The following is a 26,750-nucleotide window of genomic DNA, read 5'->3' as shown; positions in this document are numbered from 1 at the left end:
AGTTTAAAAGTCAAACTGTATGTCAAATGTGACTCACACAGCCACACCACGGTATTGGTGATTGGGATTCTTCCGATATTTTTCAGCATCTATCCTTAATCTGTTTACTGAGCGAGGGATCTTTGCCTTGGGGAGGACTCCTTTCATGCTGTTGCTCTATCCATGACCATGATTGTTCTTGGCAAATTTTTTGACAGAAGTGTCTTACAATTGCCTTCTTCTGGGTAGTGTCTTTACAAGACAGCCATTATTAATACTGTTCAGAGATTATCTACCTGGGGTCAGTGGTGGCATAACCAGGACTTGTGATGTACAGCAGCTGCTCATAAGACCATCTGCCAGCTGCTCCCAACTACCTGGGGGAAGGGGTGCTAAGCAGTGCTACACCTTGCCCAAGGGTGACCTGCAGACTAATGGAGGGAAGGAGCACCTTGCACCTCCTTTGGTAGAGACATATCTTCACCCCAACACCCGAATATTAATGGTCTTAAACTATAGATCATTTTTATTGAAATCCAGACCATGCTGTTAGATTGGGAATATTCATTGTTGACCATGCAGCTGGCAAGTTGAGTTTGCCCATGATAACAAAAACAGGCGGAATCCCATTCACCTGTAATGTGGTATGGCTTTATGGGTCAAATCTGACATATGACTTTCAAGATAAATGAGTAATTGTTTGAAAGTTAATTTGAAGGAAATGGTATTGATTACATGTAGGATTTCTAACAGTATTTTCTTCTTTTTCAATAATTGTATTGTAGTGACTGCCTTAAAAAGAGACCATATTTTTGATAGAAATTTACTCATTTTTGTAGCTGCTGGTGAAGTACAGGGAGGGTATCTTTTTAGATTCTGTGTAAACACAGATGACCTGACTTGGTCCAACCAAGCAGAGTTCACTGCCAAGAAGGCCCACCAGCACCTTTACTTCCTGAGAAAACTAAAGAAATTTGGCCTGTCCCCTAAAACCCTCACTAATTTTTATAGATGCACCGTAGAAAGCATTCTTCTCGGGTGCATCACAACCTGGTATGGAAGTTGTCCTGTCCAAGACCGGAAGAAGCTGCAGAAGATCGTGAACACGGCGCAGCACATCACACAAACCAATCTTCCGTCCGTGGACTCACTTTACACCGCACACTGTTGGAGCAGTGCTGCCAGGATAATCAAGGACACGACCCACCCAGCCAACACACTTTTCGCCCTTCTTCCCTCCAGGAGAAGGTTCAGGAGCTTGAAGACTCGTACGGCCAGATTTGGGAACAGCTTCTTTCCAACTGTGATAAGACTGCTAAACAGATCCTGACCCGGATCTGGGCCGTACCCTCCAAATATCCGGACCTGCCTCTCGTGTTTTTTTTTGCACTACCTTACTTCCCACTTTTCTGTTTTCTATTTATGATTTATAATTTAAATTTTTAATATTTACTAATCTTAACTATTTTTAATATTTAATATTTGTAATTCAGGGAGTGTGAAGCGTAGAATCAAATATCACTGTGATGGTTGTACGTTCTAGTACCAATTGTTTGGCGACAGTAAAGTATAAAGTATGAAAGTGTAAAGTATAAACTTTTGATTGGGTTCAGAGTCAGAGAAAATTCACAGTACACTTGAAGGGTTTTACTAAGGCCAAAGAGTTGAGAGGGAGGGCGATTTCCTATTAGATATGAAGCTTTGAGGAGATTCTATAGTTGAAACAATGTGAGGATGTTATAGAGAAGTAGGAGAATTGTTTTCTCCAGCTGTCTTGGCGGGCATCCCAAATCCTCATGTGGTTTGAGGGCATGTGCTTGGCCCAATGAATGCTTCAGATTCTCAACATTTGTTTGGAAGCCAAGGCTTTCTTCCAAGTAGGGAATCTCATGGCAAGATTCACTGTGAAACTAAGGTTTGGGTCCAGAAATATTCTAGATTTGTTGTTTTAAAAACCACCGATGTGTCGTATCTCAATAAATGTATAAGCTATATTGAAACCTGAGTTTGTTTTATTATCTATTTATTATATAACTTGTTCATTTTGACATTCAATGATCTTGTACAGGTGATGTTTATTTAATTCATACTAGATGTGATAAATAACCCAATCAATGAATACTCTGGTAACATTATGGCTTAAGATCATAAGACACAGGAACTAAATAAGGCCATTCAGCCCATTGAGCCTGCTCTGCCATTCAATCATGGCTGATTTATTGTCCCTTTCGAACTCTTTTTTTCCTGCCTTCTCCCATAACATAGAAACATACAGTAACCTTTGCTCTTATTAATCAAGAACCGATCAATCTCTTCTTTAAATGTATCCAGTGACTTAGCCTTCACAGCTATCTGTGGCATTAAATTCCATAGATTCATCACCCTCTGGCTAAACTTATTTACTTAAGTTTGCATGGTAGATGGAGGGCTATGCAGTAGGAAAATTCTAGGCAGCTTCTAGAGTAAGTTACTTTGTCGACACAACATTGTGGGCTAAAGGGCCTGACCTGTTTGAGGCAAAGGTCCTACCTTTCTCAGAGATGAGGTCTGTTCACATTTTTGTAGCTCTAGGCTTAGGACTGACCGTGGCAGAGTTCCTTTGGCTAAAGAAATTCCAAAAATTTTAATTACTCAAGCTATTTTTTTAGCTTTTGTTTTCCAATACAACAGACCCTTGTGACATTTTGATTAATGTCAATAAAAATGCCCTTCAGTGTAGTATTGTTCTCTTGATATTTGTTTCTAACTTTTTTCGTAGTTGATAATGTGGTTATAAAGTTACCACTCAACAATGATCGTGATATCATGGACGGGGGTGAGCTGATTGTATCTCTGGATGGGTTAACTGTTGATCCAGAAGTCTTGACCAATGGACATTCAGCAAGTACAGCAAGTGAGTGAGCAAATTTAAACCCATTTTACCAACATAATGTGAAATAGATGCATTCCACTGAAATAATTCTTAATCCAGGGTTCAATCCTCCAAACTCGCTTGTCCAGAATATGCGAGACATTTAAGTTGATTCATAAATGCTTCCAGTTGTCTGTTTGCTGTAGGAGACATTTTGCAAATAGTCTATATAAAAAAAATCTGGCTATAAATTATTACTAGGGATTGACCAGACTCTTACTTTCATTAATTTCTATGAAGAATGCTAGTAAATATGTGGCACACTGATGAAACAAATCCTGAATTTTCAAGTATTGTAATAACACATTTAGCCACAAAAATAAAATTAGCACAAGTCCCTGAGTGCCATGTTTCTGTGCTTCAGAATATTGCACTAAACTCAGACCCCGCATAGTGCTGATTCGTTGCAATGTGGTCATTCAGTTCTTTATTGAATTTTTTTTAAATGACAAAAATTCATTCCAGACAACACTTAAAATTTCTGAAGATTGGCCACCATTACAGTAAACGGTCAGTCAGCCAATGAGAGCACTTTACATATGTTCTGAACCACTCATGGCCAATCATGCATTAGTTCACACTCTGCCTCCTCCGCATGCATAAGCATTCTTGCTCCCTCGCCAATTTATTCCATTTTTTTCACCATAATTTCTGGAAAATGGCCTGCAACTTCCAGTGAGGGTAGTACATCTAAGGTGTCTAAGAAAGGCATTAGCATGGATGTGAAACTGCAAGTGATACAGCGTGATGATGTTAATGATGGTGATGTTGAAGAGTTCCTGCATTTCCATGGTGACAGCCTTTATAACGAAGAGCTTTGAGAACTGGCAGAGCAACGCATCCTGGGTGAATCTGAGGATGTGAATGGAGAAGAAGAAATGCCGGCAAGAAACCTCACCACAAAATTCCTCAGCACTAGCATCACCACAATCGCACAAATCATCGGTCAGTTCATTGCTTTGTTCCCAGTCAGGTTCATTATCAATAAGACAAAAAGAGGTGTTTTCGACATGATTTCCTGGCATGTCTGTTGTAGCGTGGATGAAATTACCGGAGAGACGGAGTCACTGGTAGATACAAAGCAGCAGCTTTATTCGACACAACAAGGTACAGCAGGCATCTTAACAGACAAAGACGCTTTCTGCAGAAAGGTCTGCTAGCTAAAATGTGGGCTCGATATTTATATGCTAAACACAAAGGCAATCGCTACTTAAAAAGTTACTGACAATGCTTCCTTTTGAAGTTACATACAAACATCACACCTTTGGATTTCATCCTTTCCTTCTGACGCCAACATGTCTGTGTTGGTATCCACAGCCTTTAGTTCAATCCACAATACATTTATTTGGCATTTTACGTGCTAACATAGAAGATAATTAATATTTATAATGTATAGATAAGATTGTCTTCGAAGCTACAGCATCAGGCACCAGAAGCATCTGGTATTTACACCTTTTAGGAAGCCCATTGTGGTGGACTCAATCCACAGTCCTTTGTCAAACAGTTAAATAGAAGTCTGGTGGCCAAAGTCATTTAAGTGTTAACAAGTCATCTACCCAAAAAGAAATCCACTCTAACAATGTCGAAAACACATTTAAAAGGCAGTCAAATCTCAACACCTAATTGAAGAAGAAGCCATGGTAAAAGGAGGACCCACAGCCTGGTCTCTCCCCTAATATGTAACCACCACCCGCTTCCCTCCGCTGCTGCTGCGATGTGTTGTGGCTCCGCTGATGTACAGGTTAGGTCTATTTGCGTGATTCTTACTCCAAGACTTACTGTGTATACATAAAATAATATACACCTCAGGTTTGATTATTTTAAAATCAGGCATACATATCCATTTACGTAATGTTATAATGACCACACATAGTGCTAATGTATCCTCAGCATTAAGAGGGGTCTGAGTGTATACTGCTGCTACAAAGAGAAAACAATTTTATGATATGTGAGTGATGATACGTACCTGATTCTGATATTGGTCTCTATTGTGGACTGAGAGTGGGAATGGGACAGGGAGCAGAGAATCATGATTGGGGAAAGGAGCAGGAAGCACCAGAAAGACGTTCCGTAATGATCAATAAACTAATTGTTTGGAATCAAATGACCTTGTCTGTTGTCTTAGAGCTGGGTGTGTTTGCACCCATGCCACCACCGCCCTTGACACTCCTCCTCTGCCACCTGTCTAACACCTTTCCCCTGGTGTTCCATCCTCACCATTCCCAACATCCTTTGCTCCCACCAGCATTACAAACTGTCTGTCCACCCCACATTGATAAATGGAGTACTATGCAAAAGGCTTAGGAACTCTAGCTATATATATTTGCCTAAGACTTCTGCTCAGTACTATATATAGTCAATGTATTGTTTGATATATTACTGTATGTTGGTGGATTCAAGTGGCTTTGTGATAGTTGGCATGGGTAGTGGAAACAAACCTATATCCATCCCTGTATCCCACATCTATGAACAAGCTAATTCTAATAACTATAATGCATTGTTTGATATTTTGCAGGCAACTCAATGAGTGAAGGCTCCCGATGTGGTAGTGAGGCATATATACTAAATCCCTCAAGGTAAGATGTAGTTAAGAGTTGGGATTTTCTAGTTATCATCTTCAAGATAGATAGCTACTTTATTGATCCCAAAGGAAATTACATATCCCAATGATAATACAGCTACTGGAAAAACAAACTGGAGGATTCCCAGAAACACAAATGTCTGCAGATGATGTAATCTGGACCAATAAACAAATTACTGGAGGGACTCAGCAGGTAAGACAGCATCTTTGTAGGTTGACATTTCTGGTTGAGATTCTGCAAGAACACTTCCAGTTTTACGGATCATCATGATTATCCACAGTAGAGCAGTAATTCAAAATGGCAGAAAATAGAGATCTTCATTATAGCTGGCAAAGCTTTGGCATCAACCCCAACAAGGCAGTATTATTTCTCCTTGTTGCATTGTACCCAGTTTTACTGCAGTTGTATTGTGCACATCCAAGGCAAATTTAGCTTTATTTGCTATGCATAAATAGTGCTTTTTCCCAAGTCCACTTCAAATTACTCTTTGATATGTTTCCAAGAGTCAGCTCTGCATTATCCAAAACTAAGAAAAATAGGAGGATGACCACTGGTACCTTATGCTTGATTCTCCTGACCCTTTCAGAATGTATGATACTACACGTCCAAGCCACCAAATGATTAACCCATTGTTTTCAGTACGCTTCCAATCTTGCCCTGGACAGGAGAACTTTGTTTCGTTGTGTAAATTCACACTTAGAAGAAAGAAGAAGCCTTTCATCCACCTTGGCAATTTGATATTTTATGAAGTGTTTATCAGTGCCAGACATGTTCCATTTTATGATTCCTTTACCTTCTATGACTCCTTGATGTTCCTCGCAGCGCCGTATGTAGCTTAGTTTCAGATCTTACTTGATTATGCACCTAAAAGGTACCTTGGGACTTCTGAGTACATCAAGGCACTGTGCAGCACCAGCTTTATTGTTGATTGCTCATGGCTGTTTGCACTATTGTCTTGTAAATTGTTGGTTGCTATTGTGTTGTCTTAATATGATATTGTCCTGTGATTTATGCTTGGCACCGAACCACAATCAATTCTGGTACGTTTTCACATACCGGCAATAAAGTGATTGTGACTCTGATTTCCCCTTTTGCTCTACTAAAAAGAGTTTCACAGGTTAACTGATATTTAAGTTTTCACTAAAAATGCAAAAAGTTAATGGGAACAAATGCTGATTAGAGTTGGTTATAAATTTGGACTTCAAAGCCAATACAATTTTCCCAAACATTTCTCTAAATTTCTAAAAATTATCACTCGTTATACAAATTACAAATAACTTGTTCTCAGTTATTATGGAAGATAAATTAGTGCAGCTGCCAACAATATAGGGAAGGCTTATAAACATAGGTTGCTTTCAAGGTGTTAGAGAGCTAAAGAAGGTGATTACTTTAGATTTTAGCAAAAGAAGATGTGATAGAATTCAGATGAAAGATCTCAACCTGAAATGTCAACTCTCCATAGCCCTCCATAAATGCTGCCTGACCTGCTGAGCTGTTCCACTGTTTGCTTATGATTATTTTAATGTAATTCTATTTAATCAAATGCTGCAGCAGTCAATATAAGCTTACATTCAGGTTTAATTGTCATTCAACCATACACATAAATATAGCCAAATAAAGCAGCGTTCCTTTGGGCCAAGTTGAAAACACAAAACCAATGTTAGCAGAAAAACATACATTTGCAACAAGTCCCTATCATGGCCTGCAGATTGATGGTACATTTTTGGTGCCCTGGAGCCATGTTCTCTGCAAGAACAGCCCACAGCAGTTACTCATTGCATACAGCACAGCTACTGATGAGGACAATCCAGTTTGTCTTCCTGGGCATGAACACTGGAAAGCAGCAATGATGGGTAGCCAGTGCGGGTTCCAGCAATCCACAGCCATCTCTGGTGTCTCTTTCCTCGGCGGCCGCAACAGGCAACCTACCCCAAGGCATGAATGAGGGTCTGGTCCGTGCCACAACCAAGGTCATGCAGCTCTACCACCATCGGCCTCGCCAATGAACGAGCAAATCAGATTCGCAGTATTCTATGTTACCAATGTCCATCGTGGTCTTGCTATCTCAAGAAAAACATCCTATCCCTTCCATTGGATTGTGCACCATCATTGACGCCTTCTTCCCTGGGTGGCTGAAGCAGGACACAACACAGTGCGCGACAAGTCCAGCTCCAGGGCTATCCTGCAGCAAACTAGTGGGGTAGACCTGCAGTCCTTGATATTCTTAATATCCAGCACTCTCTTGTGATCATGAAACTGATGTAAAGCACAGACAATTACACCTTTGGTTGGACCTAGAGAGGCATCACCATCTTATCAGAAAATGGATGTGCATTCACATGTGTATAATGTGCATTCTCATTCTCTGCTTTTTTGTGTGTGTGAAGATCTCTCATATCTTACAATGCAGACATTTTAAATGTTTTATTGTTGATGGTTTGGCATTGGGGATGTCATTTGGATTCCATTTCCCTCCACTTGCGCCAAGAATTTCAAGTATCTATGATCTCTTCCAGTGCAAATGGTGATGCAATGTCACAAGAAGGCTCAATGGACACTGGGTCTGCCGATGAACGCAACATGAATGGCAGAAATACTCCATCACCATCTCCAAAATCAAAGCCAGTAAGGCCTCCGAGACCCTTGAGACCTCCGCCTCCGGTTCCATCCAGACCTGTGAGCATAGCAGGTAAAACTGCAGAACAGTATTGACTACTTTGGGACTGAGGGTTATTGCTAGAATGGGACAATCTACTTTGTCATTCCTGTCATGAGGTAAAGATTTTCCAATATATATTAAATACCTATTTGCCTATTTTAAGTGCCTGCTACAACTGTGAGAAGTCTCTAAGTACTTTGAGTACATTTAAGTTGAAATCACTCGGATCTCTTTTCTGCTGCTGTCTTCTGTTCTGAAGTTGCTTTAAAAACTAGCCTCTTGGAACGAGCCGTAGGGCACTTGATCTAATACTTCACTTGATTGCTGTCTCTTCTACCATTGTTCTTATAAACACAAGAGATTCTGCAGATGCTGGAAAACCAGAGTAACACACACAACATTCTGGAGGGACTCAAAGATTGAATAGTTGACGTATCGGGCCAAGATCCTTCATCAGGACTCTTGTTCTTGAGAAGGATTTGGGGAAATTTGATTACTGCAGTCAAGTTACGGTTTGCTGACTGTGCCCTGATGTACATTAAGGTGCATTTTCATTCACAACACATCTTTGATCATTATTCGGATTCTGGTTTGCTCATGGATCTTCCTCTGGGACAGACCACAATGGTCTTGGGCAAAAGCAACTGGGAGTCCAATGTTTAATATAAAGATTCTTTTTTTGTCATTCTGGCTGACAACTTGCACAGTGATTTATTTTTAGCCTATGGTTAGCTATCTTCTGCTATCATGTGAGTGGAGGAAGAGCTGAAAAGCATTCTAAGCCTGGACTTCTTAATGCTGCCTCCTTTACTGTAAATTCTGCTTATTTAAAAATAATAACTTATCAGAGTGTGAACACTGTTAATGGGAGCAAATTAAAAAATTTCTGTTCCAATATTGCTTTGGCAAGCAAGGAGGTGTTTCAGTGTGAAAAATATAACAGAAAATTACTTTGTCGATCTTGAAAATCTAAGCAGGTGATTCTCTGAATTGCTTTGGCAATGTAGAAAGTAACTTCATTCTTAGCGATTAAGTAAACCTACATTTAAACCAGTGTAATTTTAATCTGTTGCCTTGTTTTCAACAAGCATTATAATCTGACTTTCTGTGGATCAGTCTTTCCATTTTATGTTCCTGCCATTGTTCCTGATGCATTAGCATACAATTTTGGTTGAGCCAGGATGAACTGCTCTCAAATTATGTCAGTCTGCACAAGAGACTATGTAACTTGGGGTATTTCAGCTGATCAGTTGGTCCATTTTCCTGTCAGTTAAAGGAATATAATATTGTGAAAAAGAAAGGAAAGCTCTTTGTTGACTACCTTGTTTGACAAATAAGCAGTTTTTTCCTAACTAAATCTTAAGAAATGTTTGTCGTTAATTCATTATATAATCAGCTATCGATTTGTTCAGTCTTGTTGCAAATAACATTTTAAAGTCAACATACTAATTGTTTAATACTGTACTTTTTAATGGTTAGCGAAGTTAACACATAATTGTGAAGTTCAAACTTATCATTATCACAGTTCTAATACTAACATGTTTAAAGCAATGTATTCTATCGTGTACTGATTGTTAGTTATTGTGCTGCTTGGAATATATGTGGGTATACAGTGCTCTTAACTAAAAGCTCAACCCAACACATTTTACTAGAGGTGGTAAACATTAGCTATGTCCAAAGGGCTACTGGTTTGCAGTCCTACATAGAAAAGACCTTGAGTAGAAAGGTTGCAATTCAGAGAGCTATAAAATTTATATTGCTGAGGACTATTGACATGTAAGTTTAATAAAACCAGCCTTTTACAATGTAGTTTATCAGATTATCCAATTGGGGCCTTCTTGCCAGCAACTCCTGTTTCTGAGTGCTGAATTATGGCAGCCGAAAGCTTGCTTTCCTCTGTTCCAGTCACTCTTAATTCTTCAACCTGCTCTTGCGTTATCCAAAAGCACAAGTTTTTACCTTGTCTGAATCATGCTAAGCCAAATGATGCACATTAATTTGTGTACTGCAACAGTCCCTTCAATAATCTGTTAACTTGCTACATCGGAGACATCTATTCTTAGCTCTATTCCAGCATTTGTAGATTTTATCTCTTCTTTGGTCTTTATTAGACTAGAATTCAATCTATTTTTGAAAATTTATTTTTTGAAATTCAGACAGCTTGGATTGCAGAGAAGAGATAGATATGAAGCTATTCAGGAGAGTTGGATGTAGAATTTGAGGAGACTGTTGGGAAGGCTGCTGTAATGGGTTAACCACAAAGGAAAGCTGTGCTAGCTTTGAAACTGAGCAAAGTTGTCCAAGGGATTGTGTCGGTTATGGAGTTGCAGGAGGTTGGAAGAGAGTATGCCCTTTAGAATGATGGCCATGAAAAGTTGGTCATAGGGCATATCCAGAGTTTAAATGTGATAGGTTAGCTTTTTACAGCAGCAAATTATAATGCAACTCTGCCATGGATGGGCCAAAACCCAGCTGCAAAAGGAGGTGGGTTGGGCGTGGAGCTAGCAACCCCATCCTGTAAAATCCCAGTAGTATAGGAATGGCAACAGAAGCTCCAAAGACCTCATCCCTGGAAGAGGAAGGATACACCAAAAGGATAGAGTACACCTGTGAAAACTGCCTATGCCTCTGTAGGGGTGACGGGCTTAAGAAGAAGACAGTATAATAGAATCACAACAACCCTAAATTACATAAACTTAAGTTAACATGAATTGTATATACCTTGGACAACAAAATAAAAATAGGCATAATTCCATTAGTGTAAGGTAGACCGTAAGACATAGAAGCAGAATTAGGCCATTCAACCTATTGTGTCTGCTCAGCCATTTGATCATGGCTGATTTATTTTCCTTCTCAACTCCATTGTCCTGCCTTCTTCCCATAACCTTTGATGCCCTCACTAACCAAGAACCTATCAACCTCTGCTTTAAATACACCAAAGCTGCCTGTGGCAATGAATTCCACAGATTCACCACCTTCTGGCTAAAGTTGAGGGATATATATAGTCGAAGGTTGACATGAGGTTTTTTCCAGGTTAGTTCAAAAACCTGATGGTAGTGGGGAAGATGTTGTTATTGAACCTTGAGGTATGGGTCTTCAGGCTCCTGTACCACCTGCTGGATGGCAGCATTGAGAAGAGGGCTCAGCCCTGATGGTGGATGTCCTTAATGATGGATTCTGCGTTTCTAAGACATTGCCTCTTGTAGGTGTCCTTGATGATGGGGAGAGCTGTACCCCTTATGGAATTGTTCAGAACAAAAAAATTTGCCTACATAATAAAGCATTAATATTGAGTTATGCATGCTATTTGTTATTTGTATAATTCTTTCTGATTCTCTGTTTTTCAACAGTCTGTGAAAATGGGTACTCGGGTCCAGTGGAGAATGGACCTTCTACTGCTGCTGTTTCAACTGCAGCAAATACCATGCCTTCAGCTGCAATGACAAATTTACCAGAGCCATCAGCCAGTGTGGTTTCACCAGCTGCAACTGTTTCTCCTGGTGACCGCGCACTAAACACAGTGAACAAGGGCCCACTTCCACCTGGGTGAGATTCCTTTTTGTAAGATGTATTTCCTGTTAAATTTTTGTAAGGTTTTGTTAGACTTGAAGAGATTTTTCCTTATTTTTATTGTGGAAGACAATTATAGTTTGAAAGATTTTCCTTTTTGATTGGGGTAGTGACTTCCCTGATGTAATTCAAACATTAGAGCTCCCATAAATGTTAAGGGTAATGAACGAACCAAAGATTCCTTGGAACATTGCACACAGGAAATGTGACAAACCAAGATGGTTTGATCTTTTGATCCATATCTTTATGGAGATTCATGTGGCGCGTGGCCAAGTGGTTAAGGCATTGGACTAGCGATCTGAAGGTCGTGAGTTCGAGCCCAGACGAGGCAGCGTGTGCGTCCTTGAGCAAGGCACTTAACCACACAATGCTCCAGTCCACCCAGCTGAAAATGGGTACTGGCAAAATGCTGGGGGTTAACCTCGCGATAGACTGTCGTCTTATCTGGGGTGGGGGGGGGGTGGGGGAGTCTTGTACTCTCAGTCACTTCACGCCACGGAAACCGGCATTAGCACCGGCCTGATGAGCCTATAAGGCTCGGGACAGACTTTAACTTAACTTTTTATGGAGATTATACAATAAATATGTGTTAGAAAGAAACAATTTACAGTGCATTGTGATGTGGAATGTGCTACCTTAATAGAAGATGGAAACAGTAACATTTAAAGCGTGTGAGGTGTTGGGAAGAGGGGTGTTAGAATTCCCATAATAGAAGATGGAAACAGTAACATTTAAAGCGTGTGAGGTGTTGGGAAGAGGGGTGCTAGAATTCCCATACTGAGGGAGAGGCACAGAGGAGTGGAATTTGGTTAAGTACCTTTGCTACGGAGCTGATGCAGGCAAGATTGGCTGTACGGCCTCCTTGTATGCTATGGTCTATATAACATTTGCCACATGAAAATAATTTGTAGATGGCAGTATTTTATGTTGAGATAAGTGTCGTGATTTCTCATTACTGTAAATATTCAGAAATAGATGTCAGCATTAGCTTTGGAAGTTAATGTAGAACAGTTCAGTCCAGGAACAGGCCCTTCAGCCTAGCAAAGCTGAGGTGCCCAAGTTGCCAGTGAATCTTATCCCGTGTGTCTGAAAGTGATCCATATCCCTCTATTCTCTGCCTGTTTATGTGTCTGTCTAAATGGCTCTTAAACATCACTGGTGCATCTGCTTTTAGTACATCACGTAGCAGTGTGTTCCACTCTGTTTAAAGAATCTTGCCTTTATACTTTTCCCCTTTCACCTTAAACCCGTGGCCTCTTGTATCTGACATTTCTACCCTTGGGATGAGGCGCTGATTGTCTATCCTTTCTGTGCCTCTCATAATTATAGACTTCTATCAGATTGTCTGTCAGCCTCTAAGCTCCAAGGAAAACAACCCAAGTTTGTCCAAACTTTCTTTTAAGGCTAATACACTCTAATCCAAACAGCTCTTTTCCATCCTCCCCAAATCTTCCACATCCTCCCTATACAGTGGCGATCAGAACTGTGCACAATACTCCAAATGTAGCCTAACCAAAGTGTTATACAGCTGCAATGTAACTTGGTAATCTTGTACTAAGTACCCAAGGCAAGCAATACTGTGTGTCTTTATTATGACCCTATCTACTTGTGTTGCCACTAGCAGGGAGCTTTACACTTGCTTCCCAAGATCCCTCTGTACACCAATGCTCCTAAAAGTCCTGACATATACTGCATGCTTTCCTTGTGGTTTAGATCTTCCAAAATGCATCTCCTCACACTTCAGCTTATCCACATTTCCTCCAATTCTCATGTCACCTGCAGTCACATTCAGTCAGAGAAACACTCCTCCACCACTACCTTCTGTCTTTTATGACCAGGCTGGTTTTTTTTTAATCCAACTTGCCAACTCAACCTGAATTCCATATGACTTCATCACCTGGACCAGCCAACCACGAGAAGCTTGTCAAATGCTTTACCAAAGTCCATGTAGACAACATATGCTGCCCCACCCCAATCAATCATCATTCATCACTGCTCAGAAAAACTACTTTGTGAGACACGACCTCCCTGACAAAGCCATGCTGACTATCAGAAATAACTCCAGGTTTAAGTTAATCCTGTCCCTAAGAATCTTCTCCATTAGTTTCCCTACCGCTGATGTAAAGGTCACTGGGCTATGATTTTTTTTTTCCTCTGGATCATTGTGATTCTTTCCTAAATTCTTCTATATCTAAAGTGAAGGTTACTGGGAAAAGGCGGGAGAATGGGTTTGAGAGGGAAAATAAATCAGTCATCACTGAATGGCAGAGTAGACCCAGTGCTCCTATGTTTTATGGTCAATTGATGATTTATGTTGGGTGCATTCAACAAATACATATGAAGAAACTCAAAGTATTTTCCTTCTGAGCGTATTAGTCAGAGGCTATTACATTACATTTAAAGTTTTTTAAAAAAAAAGTCGGGCCTGTATTTATACAGGTTTAATTGGGCTGCACCTGTTTTTGCAGGCACACACTAATTATCTCTGGACAGTTATCTTAATTTGTTCTTTAAGAAACCTAACCCACTGCTCTGTGTTTTGCCAACGTTTTTCCAGGGTGGTATGGGGTTCCTTTTGATCATAGTATACACAAATTTAATATGCAAACCATCTTAAATCTGAAATTTACTTTCTGTTAATGTGCAACTTGAATGGAAGTATTGATGGCTGAGGTTTCATTCATGTCGCAAAGCTGCATGCGTGCTGTTGACTTTAAAGTAGCATGCTCTGTAAAAGAAGAGGTTCTTGTACTTTATATACAAATCTCATGAGAAAGGATTGGCAGTCAGAAAGCAACATTGCAGAATATCATGGGTGGTCTGGCTAGAGTCATTCGCTGAACACATTTAAGAACTTTAGGACTGCTTCAGTTTTCTGATTGTATTTGAACAAGTTATTAAATGCCAGATAATGATGGAGTTACAAAATCATAAAGTTTATGTGACCATTTGTCAAGTTTGTGGATTGTGTTTAATATTTTTGTTATTGAGTTAAGCTTATTAAAATTCTAGCCTACCAATCTCTTTGCCTTAGTGTGATGTCTACTGTCAACAGTTTCAGAGGAAAGACTTCATGTCATCAAATTATATTAGATAACATTCTGAAAGTTGAATATTTCAGCTTTTAAATACACTGACTGTTTAGATTGGGATTGTGAAATATTACAGCACAGAGCTTCCACCCCTCCCCCTGCAAGTAGTATCCAGCTCCACTTTGAGTTATTATGGAAATAAATACAAAAAAAAAAATCCTGGAAACAGTCAGCAAGTGTGGAGTGAGAAACAGATTTAGCATTTTGTGTCCAGGATCCTTTATCAGAACTGGGAAGGAGTAAAATTCTACGTTTAACATCTTATGTACATGCAGTCAGTCTGTATGTAACAGTTGCTTGTACATTGTCTTTAATAGGATTGTTTTTATATTTATTATATTTTGAATTTATTCTTTGTTTATTGTGTTCTTTAATACTACATTGGATCCGGAGTAACAATCATTTTGTTCCCCTTTACATTTTTGTACTGAAGAATGACAATAAACGATTTTGAATCTTTTTAAGGCAGCGCCTCAAAGGAAACTCAATAGCCTGTTTGTATGTTAAATATTTTCATCCCACCTATAGTTTGTTTGCTGATCACTGAAAATCTTTATCCCATTTTCCTTTTCTGACTGGAAAGCTTGTCTCTTTAATGCATCAAGATTGGTAAACACTTGCAAATGTACTGTACAGCCTCAAGCACCTCCTTTAAACTTGTGTCATTTCATTCATATTGTCTTCCTTCATCCAGTCTACCAAACTGGATCACTTTGCACCTCTCTGAATACCTTTGTGAAAGATTTAGCACACAAAGCGAGAATTTAGGTTACGTGAAGTTGCACAACTGGTGTGATGGTTAGTTCATTTAGGAGCTAAAAAAGTGCAGCAATGTTGATGCTGGTCAGTAATTAATCTAAACAAAACTGAGTAGTTAGGTGGTTGTAAAATCTTAAGTGTATTTTATTAAAGGGTGACAATTGTCTTCTGAAAAAGCTTGCCAGTTATAAATCCGATCAGGAATAGCTAGTAATTTGCTGTATTGCTGCGTTATACCACTTTGTTAATAACCAGAAAATGGGTGTGAAGGGAAGTGAGATTTAACATATATTTATATGTAGCTTTGCTCTGTTAGTATAACAGAAGGTTTTATTTTCTTTCTGTAGCTGGGAGCAGAGGGTGGATCAACATGGTAGATTGTATTTTGTAGATCACATTGAGAAGCGAACAACGTGGGAAAGACCACAGCCATTACCTCCAGGGTAAGTGCATGCTCATTAGTGAATGGATGTTCTGGCATAACCTATTCTTAGACCCATTTATTATCTTAACTGCTTAATGAACCAAATTATGGTAGCATTAATTAAAATCATAATGTACTTAGGACATCTGCAATACTGATGCTACAAAGGCAGTTTCATTGGGCAGTGCTTTCTGAGCAGTGCCTTCCACAGAAAACCCTTTTAAAGTTCAAAAGATAAATTTTATTTTTTGCACTTCTGGCCCGTAGCGTAAAGCACATGGTTGCAGCTGTAGCCAAGAGTTATGTTTAAGTGGTTGTAAAAGCACCCTCTGTCTGATGGTGAGATCAGTCACTGACCAACTATTCTGTAAAGGAGGTTGGTTACTTTTAGTAATCAGGCATGTATATCCTGGCAGGTTCAACTTGACCCTATTGTTAAAATCTGGCCTTGACATTTCCCCAGCTGATGGGATTTAGGACTTTTAACCTGAAGCATAGAAATACAAGCAGGAGTAGGCCATTTACTGTGGATTATATGTTACTTTCCTACACTGATCACTATAATGCTTAATTCCCTTAACATCTTAAAATCTATGTTTAGAAATAATGGCTTCTGAGATATTAGACCAGCTGAATTTATCATTTTTTTGGTGATGTTGGGTGGCACAGCCCACTTTAAAGTACCAGTGGCTTGGGTTCAATTCCCACCGCTGCCTGTAAGGAGTCTGTAGATTCTCCCTGTGACCGTGTGAGTTTCCTCCGGGTGCTCCAGTTCCCTCCCACAGTCCAAAGACATACAGATTGGTAGGTTAATTAGTCATTGTAAATTGTCCTGTGATTAGGCTAGAATTAAATCAGGGGATTGCTGGGTGGCGTGGTTCGAAGAGTCGGAAGGGCCTATTCCAAGCTGTATCTCAATAAAATAATTTTTTTTAAATAAAATGTTTAATTCTTAATTAATTATATTTGCTTTGTAACCGGTCTCAGTTACACTAACGAGTCGCTTTTCATAATTGCTGCCCAGAAGCTCAGTCATACCATTATATAATTTGATTAGTTTTACAAAATTGCACAACGTAGGTTCAAAAGAATGGGATTTATACTCCTGATATCTGTGCACTAGTACCTTCCCGAGCCACATCATTCCTATGATGTGCTTAGAATGTGTTTGAAAGTGATGCTGTTAAACCGCTGGACAACCGCTGCCATCAGTTCTCAGTCATTTCATCCAAACTTTCAAAATCACTCTGCTTGAACGCAACATCAAAGTAATAAAGACATGTTAAGCATGATTCCTTATTGCTTTGAGGTTTCTCTAGTTTTCATTAAACTTCAGGTGAAACCCATCTTTCCATACCTACGCTTCAGTTCGGTGACTGCAGCCCTGAACTAGGAAACTGATCATTTATAATTAACAACAGTTCAGCTATTCTCTTTGCTAGTTGTTTGAAATCGGGGCATGTATTACTACTCTGCTAACAACTATCTCATCTGATTTGCCACTACCACTGACCCCATTGACTCTTAAGCAACATGCAAAAAGTGGAGGAACTCAGCACCTAAGGAGGGGAATAAACAGGTGATGTTTGAAGCCAAGACCCTTTATCATCATGAGTCCTGGTGAAGGACCTCAACCTGAAACATCAACTGTTTAGTCCCCTCCATAAATACTGTCTCAACGCTAAGTTCCTGCAGGATTTTGTGCATGTTGCTCAAGATTTCCAGCACCTGCAGAATTTCTTGTGTTTATGATTTGCTGGGCCAGTTTAAGCTAATTTTACTTTGCCCATGAGCTCTGTGCTATCACAAGAACCTTCGAAATTGGGATCATAGAATTTGCTAATCAAAGCTTAACTCTGCAGTTGGAATGCATTAATGTCTTTAACTGTGTCTTCCCCCAATTCTTGCCTGATAGCTGGGAGCGAAGGGTTGACGAGAGGCACAGAATATATTACGTTGACCACATTACCAGGACCACCACGTGGCAGCGGCCTACAGTGGAATCTGTCAGGAACTTTGAGCAATGGCAGTCGCAGAGAAATCAGCTTCAGGGAGCCATGCAACAGTTCAACCAGAGATTTATTTATTCGGTAACCAGCTACTTTACTGAAACTTTCAGAAGAGCTGAATGATTGCTTGATCTGTAGAAAATCACCACTTTGATTTTAGCATCCATGAAAAAAAAATTATATTCACTATGATCTAATGTCCTCCTCAGCCATTTTGAATATTTTTCATCTTCATTTAATTTGAGTATATAAGTGTGTGCCAGAGAGATGGACTAGACTGCTCAGACAGTTCACCATTCTGTTAATAGAAATGTTTGTGTCAGCATGTTTTAGACTTCCAAGTCTGTGCACTCAAGTATGTCTGGCTTTCCACGTTCTGCTTGTCCTCACCATTCAGTAGTAGCCGTGTGGAGGCCCAGTTTGGTTTTATGACTCCAATATTTGATACATTTAGTCCCATTCATCAGTCTCCCTTGCAAAACCAGTATTTTTATTTGGTTTAATTAATGTTTTAGTTAATTTGCATTTGTTAATTGTGTTCCTGGTTTGTTAAGTCTTGTTTTAGCTGACGCCAGGCAGACAATCGTGGAAGAATATTAATAATGGCTGGGGTCACCTGTTTTGTAAAGACATTGCCCAGAAGAAGGCAATGGCAAACCACTTCTGTAGAAAAATGTGCCAAGAACAATCATGGTCATGCAATGGAGGACCATGATCGCCTATGTTATACAACACAACACATGATGATGATGAGTTGTGTTTACAAGGATGCATTATTTTCTTAATTTTTATGTTTTTTAACTGTTTCTAAGTATGTTGATCATTCATTTGGAAATAGTGAACAGTCCTTCTGAGTTCTGATGGAGGGTCTCAGCCTGAAATATCAACTGTTTAATCCTGTCCATAGATGCTGCCTGATATGCTAAAGTTCCTCCAGCATTTTGTATGTGTTATTCTGGATCTACAGCATCTGCAAAATCCCTTGTGTTTCTGAAAGTTAGTGTTGTCAAAACAACTTCAGAGCAAACCACTTGCCAAATTCCCATTCATGACCTGTTACTGCTGTACCAAACAGCTTCCTGTGTATGTGACTACACAATGTTGCTATGGCTGCAGTCCTTGGGTGGTGGTGACCATCAAGTACAGGCCAAATCTGGCACAATCCAGTGTCAGATTTATCTGTTGAACTGAGGCTATCCTGTGTTTTTTTTTATTATTTTAACTACAAATAAGTGTTAATTCTGTTAAGATTTGCTATTTTTGCAAGCTGTCTTATGACCCATTAAAATTCTTAATATATCTAATTTTAAGTGACTAGTTTGTCACTACAGATACATTAAATATAAGTACAACAGATATATTAAGTATTTTGATGACAAAGGAATTTTACTTAATGACAGTACTTACTGCCCATTGTGGCGCTGGTGTTTAGGGCAGCAATGAAGGTTTTCCATCTCTGTCTGTCCTTGTAGGATTCTTCATTGTTGTTTCTGTTTTACCAGTCAGGGTTTTTGCGCTGAGCTGATTTTCCAAACTTGGAGACCTGGTGAACCACTTGTAGTCTGGCCTCTACCCTTTGACCTGTTTGGTATGGGTGACCCTACCAAGAGCCAAAGCATGAAGCCCTGTCTCCAGCCAACATAGCTCTTCGGGTCATTGAAGCACACTAGCCTCCAAATCGTAACATGGGTATTCCTCTTGGAGAACGCCGCCCAGCAACCCCTGATTTAATCATAACCTAATTATGAGAAAATTTATTCATGACAGTAGTCACAGTCTTTTCTTTGACTTTGGAAGCTGACCCTCTGAGTGACTGTCATGCAGTCTCTTCTGCCGTGTCCTGTCAATGACGGAATCTCTCCCTCCCTGTGCTTGATCTCTCTGTTACGCCATTCTTTTATTTGTGTTTTTTTTAAGCGGTGAGTTGAACTTTATTTATTTATTGAGATACAGCACGGAATAAGCCTTTTCTGGCCCTTCGAGCAGCATCACCCAGCAATGCACCAATTTATTTCTAGCCTAATAATAGAACAGTTTACAATGACCAATTAACCTACCAGCTGGTGCTCTTTAGACTGTGGGAGGAAACCAGAGCAAACCCATGCGGTCATGGGGAAGTGTACCAATTCCTTACAGGCAGTGGCGGGAATTGAACCCGAATCGTTGGTACTGTAAAGCTTGTGCTAACTTCCCAGAGCTATCTTACCTCATGTCATTTCAAAAGTACATTTACTATTTTATTACTAGCCCTTTTATTTTTATAGTTTGAGCTATTCTTTATCTTGATTGAATTTGTAGAGATGAGCCCGATCAGCGATCCCTATACACATATTAACCTGTACCTTGTTGCAGTTTTTGTTTTTGACATAGTGCTCTGAATATTTCAACCTTTCCATCCCCTCCTCTACTCCATCTTTCACTGATTTGCTGTCTTTGTCCTGAAGTTCCTTGCTTAAAGTTCAGGTCCTCCCTGGCTTATGAACCCCTGACTTGCATGCAGCTGATACATAAAGCTGGTGGTGTGGTTTGCCAGCTACTGCCATATGGGAATTTAGTTTCCAGCCACATTTCCAACTTGAAAACTGTTTGGGATACGAACACTTCACTGGAATGGGACCCTGCTGTAACCTGTGCTCTCGTTCATTGTCATCTCTCTGGTAGATTCAATGTACTTGTTCAGCCCCTGGTTATCCATCTGCTTCAAGCTCAGCCCCATGGCTTAAATTCGTGCCTTGACTAAGTTTTTATTAAACAGCACAAATTTTATGTTGAATATGTGGTTCTGTAGCTGCTGGAAATCTTGAACATTCACAAATTGCTGGAGGGACTCAGCAAGTCAGGTAGAATCTATGGAGTGGGATAGGCAGTCGACATTTCAGGCTGAGACCCTTCATCAGGACATTTCATCATGTTTCATCAAAACAGTTTCTATTTGCTTTTAGTATCCTGAGCCGGTGGTGCCTGCTGAATTTGACCCTCTTGGCCCATTGCCAACTGGATGGGGTAAGTAGAACTTAAACATGAAAGAAAAATATGCACTTTAAGAATAATTTGAGACCGTGCACGTGATTTAGTTATATTTAAATCTTGCTGAAGATTATCACCGGTTACTAATTAAACTCTATGTCATTCATGTAGAAAAGAGAACAGACACCAATGGCAGGGTATACTTTGTAAATCATATAACGCGTACCACTCAGTGGGAGGATCCAAGGACAGAGGGGTAAGTAAACCTTTGAGTGCTACTAAGATAAATGCTGATGTTACCATGTAATGAAGTAAGCTAGGGTCATAGGTGTCAAAACTTTAAATGAAGATCATCTAATCATCGTGTTCACTATTTGCATGGGTGGATTTCTGTTGATTTTCAGTCATCTGCTTTCCATTTGGCCTGCTATGAAGGTTCCAATGCACAGGATCAGAAAAAGCTGTGGAAGTTTGTAGACTCAACCTGCTCAGTCATGGGTACTAATCTTCCCATTGTTGAGGATATCTTCTAAAGTTGGTGCCTCAAGAAAGTGGCACCTGTCATTCTAGACCTTCACCTCCTGACCCAACATATTGATGCAGCTATAAAGAATGCAAGTCAGCAGCTATATTTAATTAGGAATTGAGGAGATTTGGTATGTCACCAAAAACACTTGCAAGTTTCTACAAATGTACCATCAAGAGTATTCTAACTGACTGCATGTGGGGGGCTGCTGCAGAGTGTGTAAAATTAGCCAACTCCATGATGGGCTATAGCCTCCATAGTATTCCGGTCATCTTCAAGGAGCAGTGCCTCAGTAAGGCGGCGTCCATCAGTAAGGACCTCCACCACCCAGGATGTGCCCCCTTCTCATTGTTGCTATCAGGAAAGAGGTAGAGTAGCCTGAAGGCATACGTGCAGTGATTTCAGGAACAGCTTCTTCCCCTCTGTACTGCTGCCTCAAAACAAATACCACTTCATACATCATTGATAATAAACCTGATTCTGAAGTTAGTTTAAGATCTTTTGTCTTAACTCTTCAGATAAACAGTGGAAATTTGCCCTCGTTGCTTGGGCATAACCAGTTGCAATACACTGCAAAGGAAATTAGGTTCCATTAATGATATTTTTAAAAATTTATTCTCAATGTAGATTTTCAATGCAACCTGCAGCTGTTTTACATTCATTTGGTGCATGTATGTCGTGTCATAACTGGGCAACACTGGCAGATCTGCTTCCTAATTTGAAACAGAAAGAAAAAGGTTTTATGGCAATTCTGCATTACTGGTACTAGTTTTTAATTCCACCATATTAATTAATTGAATTAACATTTTCTGGCCGTCATGGTGGGGGTTTTATTATGTTACATCATTATGCTGTTTGTGAAATGCCACAGATAAAATGGTCTCATTACTAAGCTCATTAGTTAATTTATCAAGTGTTTCTTTTCTGGAAGTGTCCTAATGATCTACTGTCCATATAGTTACAACAATTACAACAACTTATCATTTTAAATGAATCTCTGATCTTATCTATGCACTGGTTGTGGACTTCAGAAAGGGTAAGATGAGGAAACACTGACCAGTTCTCACAGAGGAATCAGAAGTGGAAGGGGTGAGCAATTTCAAGTTCCTGGGTGTCAATATCTCTGAGGATCTAGCCTGGACCCAACATATTGATGCAGCTACAAAGAAGGCACAATAACAGCTATATTTCATTAGGAGGTTAACAACAGTTGGTATGTCACCAAACATCCTCTAATTTCTACAGATTTACCGTGGAGATCATTCTAACTGGCTGCATCACTGTCTGGTATGCGGGGGAGGGGGTGCTACTGCACAGGATTGAAGTAAGCTGCAGAGAGTTGTGCTCCATCATAAGCCCTAGCCTCCATAGTATCCAGGACATCTTTTAAGGAGCAATACCTCAAAAAGTCGGAGTCCATTGTTAAGGGCCCTTCATCACAGAAGTCATGCCTTGCTCTCATTGCTTCTATCAGGAAATAGGTACAGAAGCCTGAAGGTACACACTTAATGATTCAGAAACAGCATCTTCTCCTCTCTTCCAATTTTTGAATGGGCATTGAACCCATGAACATTACTTCACTATTTCTTTGTTTCTATTTTTTTGCACGGCATATTTCATCTAACTATATATATGTCAACAAGTTTCACTTCATATGCTGCTATTAAATCTGATTCTGCATTTACATGGTAGAAAAAATTTGAGAGAGCCCTTGTGCTAATAAGGTACATAAAGAAAAATAAATTTTGATCATTTTTGTAGACTTGAAAGCTTTGAGGTATCACAAGCTTGAGATGAGGACTTGGAACTCGTGAATATGCATTCCACTAAAAACAAGCCACCATTAGCAAAAACTGAAGATGCACTTGGGCTTCTGTGTGTACCTTCAAACTGTTTAGCTGAATCATTATCCTAGTAACCAAAGATACAAATATTAACAAAGTTTTGCATATGAACCATTTACGACGGGTGATTGATAAGTTTGTGGCCTAGGGTAGACGGAGTCAATTTTAGAAAACTTAGCTCATTTATTTTTCAACATTGTCTCCTCCTACATTCACACACTTAGTCCAGCGGCCGTGGAGCTTACGGATCTTGGACCTCCAGAAAGTGTCCGCAGCAGGGGTGATTGATAAGTTCATGGCCTAAGGTAAAAGGAGATAGGTTATTTACTTCAGACTTGCTGCATTATCACTCAAAGAATTGAACTGCACGTGCATGTAACGAGAGCGTCTGGGACCTCCAGGTGTTTCACAGCAGGGGCGATTGATAAGTTTGTCGCCTTAGGTAGAAGGAGATGAGTTATACAGCTCTTGTTACATACACGTGCAGTTCAACCCTTTGAGTGATAATGCAGAAAGTGTGAAGTCAATAACTCATCTCCTACCTTAGGCCACGAACTTATGAATCACTCCTGCTGTGGACCACTTTCTGGAGGTCCAAGACGCCGACTTCTACAAAGAAGGGATCCGTATGCTCCACGACCGCTGGACTAAGTGTGTAAATGTAGTGCTAGGTTTTCTAAAATTGACTCCTCCTACTTTAGGCCACAAACTTATCAATCACCCCTCGTATATACAGTTGTCATCAATAATTGAATAAAACTAAAAGCAGAGATTAATGATTGCAATTGAAAGTGCTTTGATCAGCCTTCGTTTGCTGAGGTATCAACTGTTGTTTTGTGTGGTTTGCGTTATTATGAGCATTATAAAGCAGCTGTTGGTGCAGTATCACAGGAGAGCAAAAGGCCACATCGTACCAGTCTGTTTTCCCTTCTGATGCTGTTCATAGTGCAGACCCGTTAAATTCACATATGTTGTTTATTCCTCCAGCATTCTCAATGAGAAGCCCCTGCCAGATGGATGGGAAATGCGCTTTACAGTTGATGGTGTTCCATATTTTGTGGATCATAACAGAAGAACAACAACGTACATTGATCCACGCACGGGGAAATCAGCACTGTGAGTTGTGAATTGACCTTTCATGCAGAACAAAAATGTTCAACACTCATTGATGATAAACAGGATAGGGCAACAGAATCAAATCCAGTACTTGTGGTTACTGGTTGAACATCAGCTCCAGATACCGATTAACAGAGATGAAGAGGAATTTCTTTCGCCAGAGGGTGGTGAATCTGTGTAATCCATCACCATAGACGGTTGTGGAGGCCAAGTCATTGGGTATATTTAAAGCAGAGGTAGATAGGTTGTTGATTAGTAAGGGTGTCAAAGGTTACCCGGAGAAAGCAGGAGAATCAGGTTGAGAGAGATAATAAGTCAGTCATAATGGAAATGACAGAACAGAGTCAGTGGACTGAATGGCCTGATTCTGCTCCTTTGTGTGATGGCCGAAATGTGATCTTAACCCAAGGTTTTACCTGGCCATTCAATTGAATGCTTTAAGTGCTCCATACCAGTACTTGAAAAGAAGTATCACAAATTCTAGTGCTGTGGGTAATATTTGATGAGCCTTCTTGAGGGACATTTCTTGTGTAGAGTTCTGCATACCATAAAAGCATGGTTATCTAACACTCATTGCAGAGAAAATGCAGTCTTTAATGAGATATCACCAGTGTTGATAAACAAGCCTATCATCTATTGCACATCAAAGGAATTAGTTTATTCAATATGATAAATATGTAAACAAAATATTAGAAATATTGAAACATAGAAAACCTACAGCATAATACAGGTCCTTTGTCCCACAATGCTGTGCCGAACATGTACGTACTTTAGAAATTACCTAGGGTTACCCGTAGCCCTCTATTTTTCTAAGCTCCATGTACCTATCCAGGAGTCACTTAAAAGACCCTATCGTATCCGCCGCCGCCGACAGCCCATTCCATGCACTCACCACTCTCTGCATAAAAGAACTTACCCCTGACATCCACTCTGTATCACGCCCAAAGCTGTAATAACGTCACACTAACTGCTACATTACCATGCCTCCTGCCCTGGTTGTCATTGGCAGACAGGTACTGCTCATGATTTGGAAATTAAAGTGGTGGGGATTCTGTTTTGGACATTTTTTTTTTCAGAGCACTCCCTTCATATCTGCCTTTCACAAGATATTTTAATCCTTTGTTATACAGTCATATAGGATGGAAACGGGTCCATCGGGCCAACTTGTCCATGTCAATAAGATTCTAAGTTCAAAGTACATTTATCATCAATGTACATATATCATATACAACCTTGAAATCTGTTTCCTATCAGGCAGCCACAGAACAAAGAAACCCAAAAGAACACATTTTTTTAAAAAAGACCATCAAGCACCCAATATCCAGAGAGAAAAACAAATCTTGCAAACAATAAACACAAGCAAATAGCATTCTCAACAGGTCCACAGAGAGAGTCCATCCCTCACCATGGGCCCCAGTGCCTAAACCATCATCACGTCATCAGGTTCAGGTGCTTGGATACACTCTGGGGCCTAGACCCCATTGCCTCATCTCAACCTGTACTTGACCTTTCCATTTCAGCACAGTGATTAAATTTGAGACTCACTAGTGCCATCTTAAACCAGAAAACGTAGATTCCCATCCAAGCAAGTTCCTTTTGCCCATTTTTGGCCCATATCACTTGCTGAATTGGGCTGTAGAATTATTTTTCTTGTAATGTAATTTTTGTATGTTTGTATTTTTTGTAATCCCCTTTATACATGTAATTGTTCAGTGAGTTTTTCAGTGGTTACAGTTGCCTCTATTTTTCTGGAAACTTGGTTTCAGTGGCGGGTGTCACATTACTTGAACCCACCTATCTAAATGATGAGGCTCAACTTAAATTGGAGGACGCTTTGTCAAACATCTCCTCCCCATCCTCCAAAAGTGGAATTTCCCAGTGGCCAACCATTTTAATTCCTATCCCTGTTCTCATTCCAAAATGTCATTCTGTGGCCTCCTCTATTACCACAGTAAGACCGCTCTCAGAGTGGAGGAACAGCACCTCATTCTGTCTGGATAGCCTCCAACCTGATGGCATGAACATTGATTTTCCCTTCTGGTAATTTTTTTCCCTCCCCTTCCCTCTTCTGTTCCCCACTCAGGCCGCTTATCTTCTTTCCTCCTCGCCTGCCTACCGCCTCTCCCACTTCCCTTTCTCCCATGGTCCACTCTCCTCTCCTATCAGATTCCTTCTCTCCAGCCCGTTATTTTTCCCACCCACCTTGCTTCACCGATCGCCTTCTAGCTGGTCCTTCTTTCCCTCTCCACCACCTTTTTATTCTGGCGTCTTCCCCTTCCTTCTCAGTCCTGAAGAAGGGTCTCAGCCCGAAA

The 26,750-nt window shown here is 40.0% G+C and overlaps 1 protein-coding gene across 1 annotated transcript in view; it reads left to right on the top strand.

The window, feature by feature from the left end:
* The window catches only part of LOC140187890 (E3 ubiquitin-protein ligase Itchy-like), a 127,827-nt gene that overhangs the window by 54,813 nt on the left and 46,264 nt on the right, over positions 1-26,750 (top strand). The window contains exons 6-14 of the mRNA XM_072243720.1: positions 2,738-2,872; positions 5,406-5,466; positions 7,989-8,161; positions 11,482-11,677; positions 15,900-15,995; positions 17,892-18,066; positions 20,928-20,988; positions 21,124-21,208; positions 24,310-24,438. Coding sequence (XP_072099821.1) covers positions 2,738-2,872; positions 5,406-5,466; positions 7,989-8,161; positions 11,482-11,677; positions 15,900-15,995; positions 17,892-18,066; positions 20,928-20,988; positions 21,124-21,208; positions 24,310-24,438 — 1,111 coding nt within the window. The remainder of the gene's footprint in view (positions 1-2,737; positions 2,873-5,405; positions 5,467-7,988; positions 8,162-11,481; positions 11,678-15,899; positions 15,996-17,891; positions 18,067-20,927; positions 20,989-21,123; positions 21,209-24,309; positions 24,439-26,750) is intronic.

Source organism: Mobula birostris, chromosome 2, assembly GCF_030028105.1.
Source record: "Mobula birostris isolate sMobBir1 chromosome 2, sMobBir1.hap1, whole genome shotgun sequence".
Lineage (NCBI taxonomy): Eukaryota > Metazoa > Chordata > Chondrichthyes > Myliobatiformes > Myliobatidae > Mobula > Mobula birostris.
This window is presented reverse-complemented; position numbering and strand designations above follow the sequence as displayed.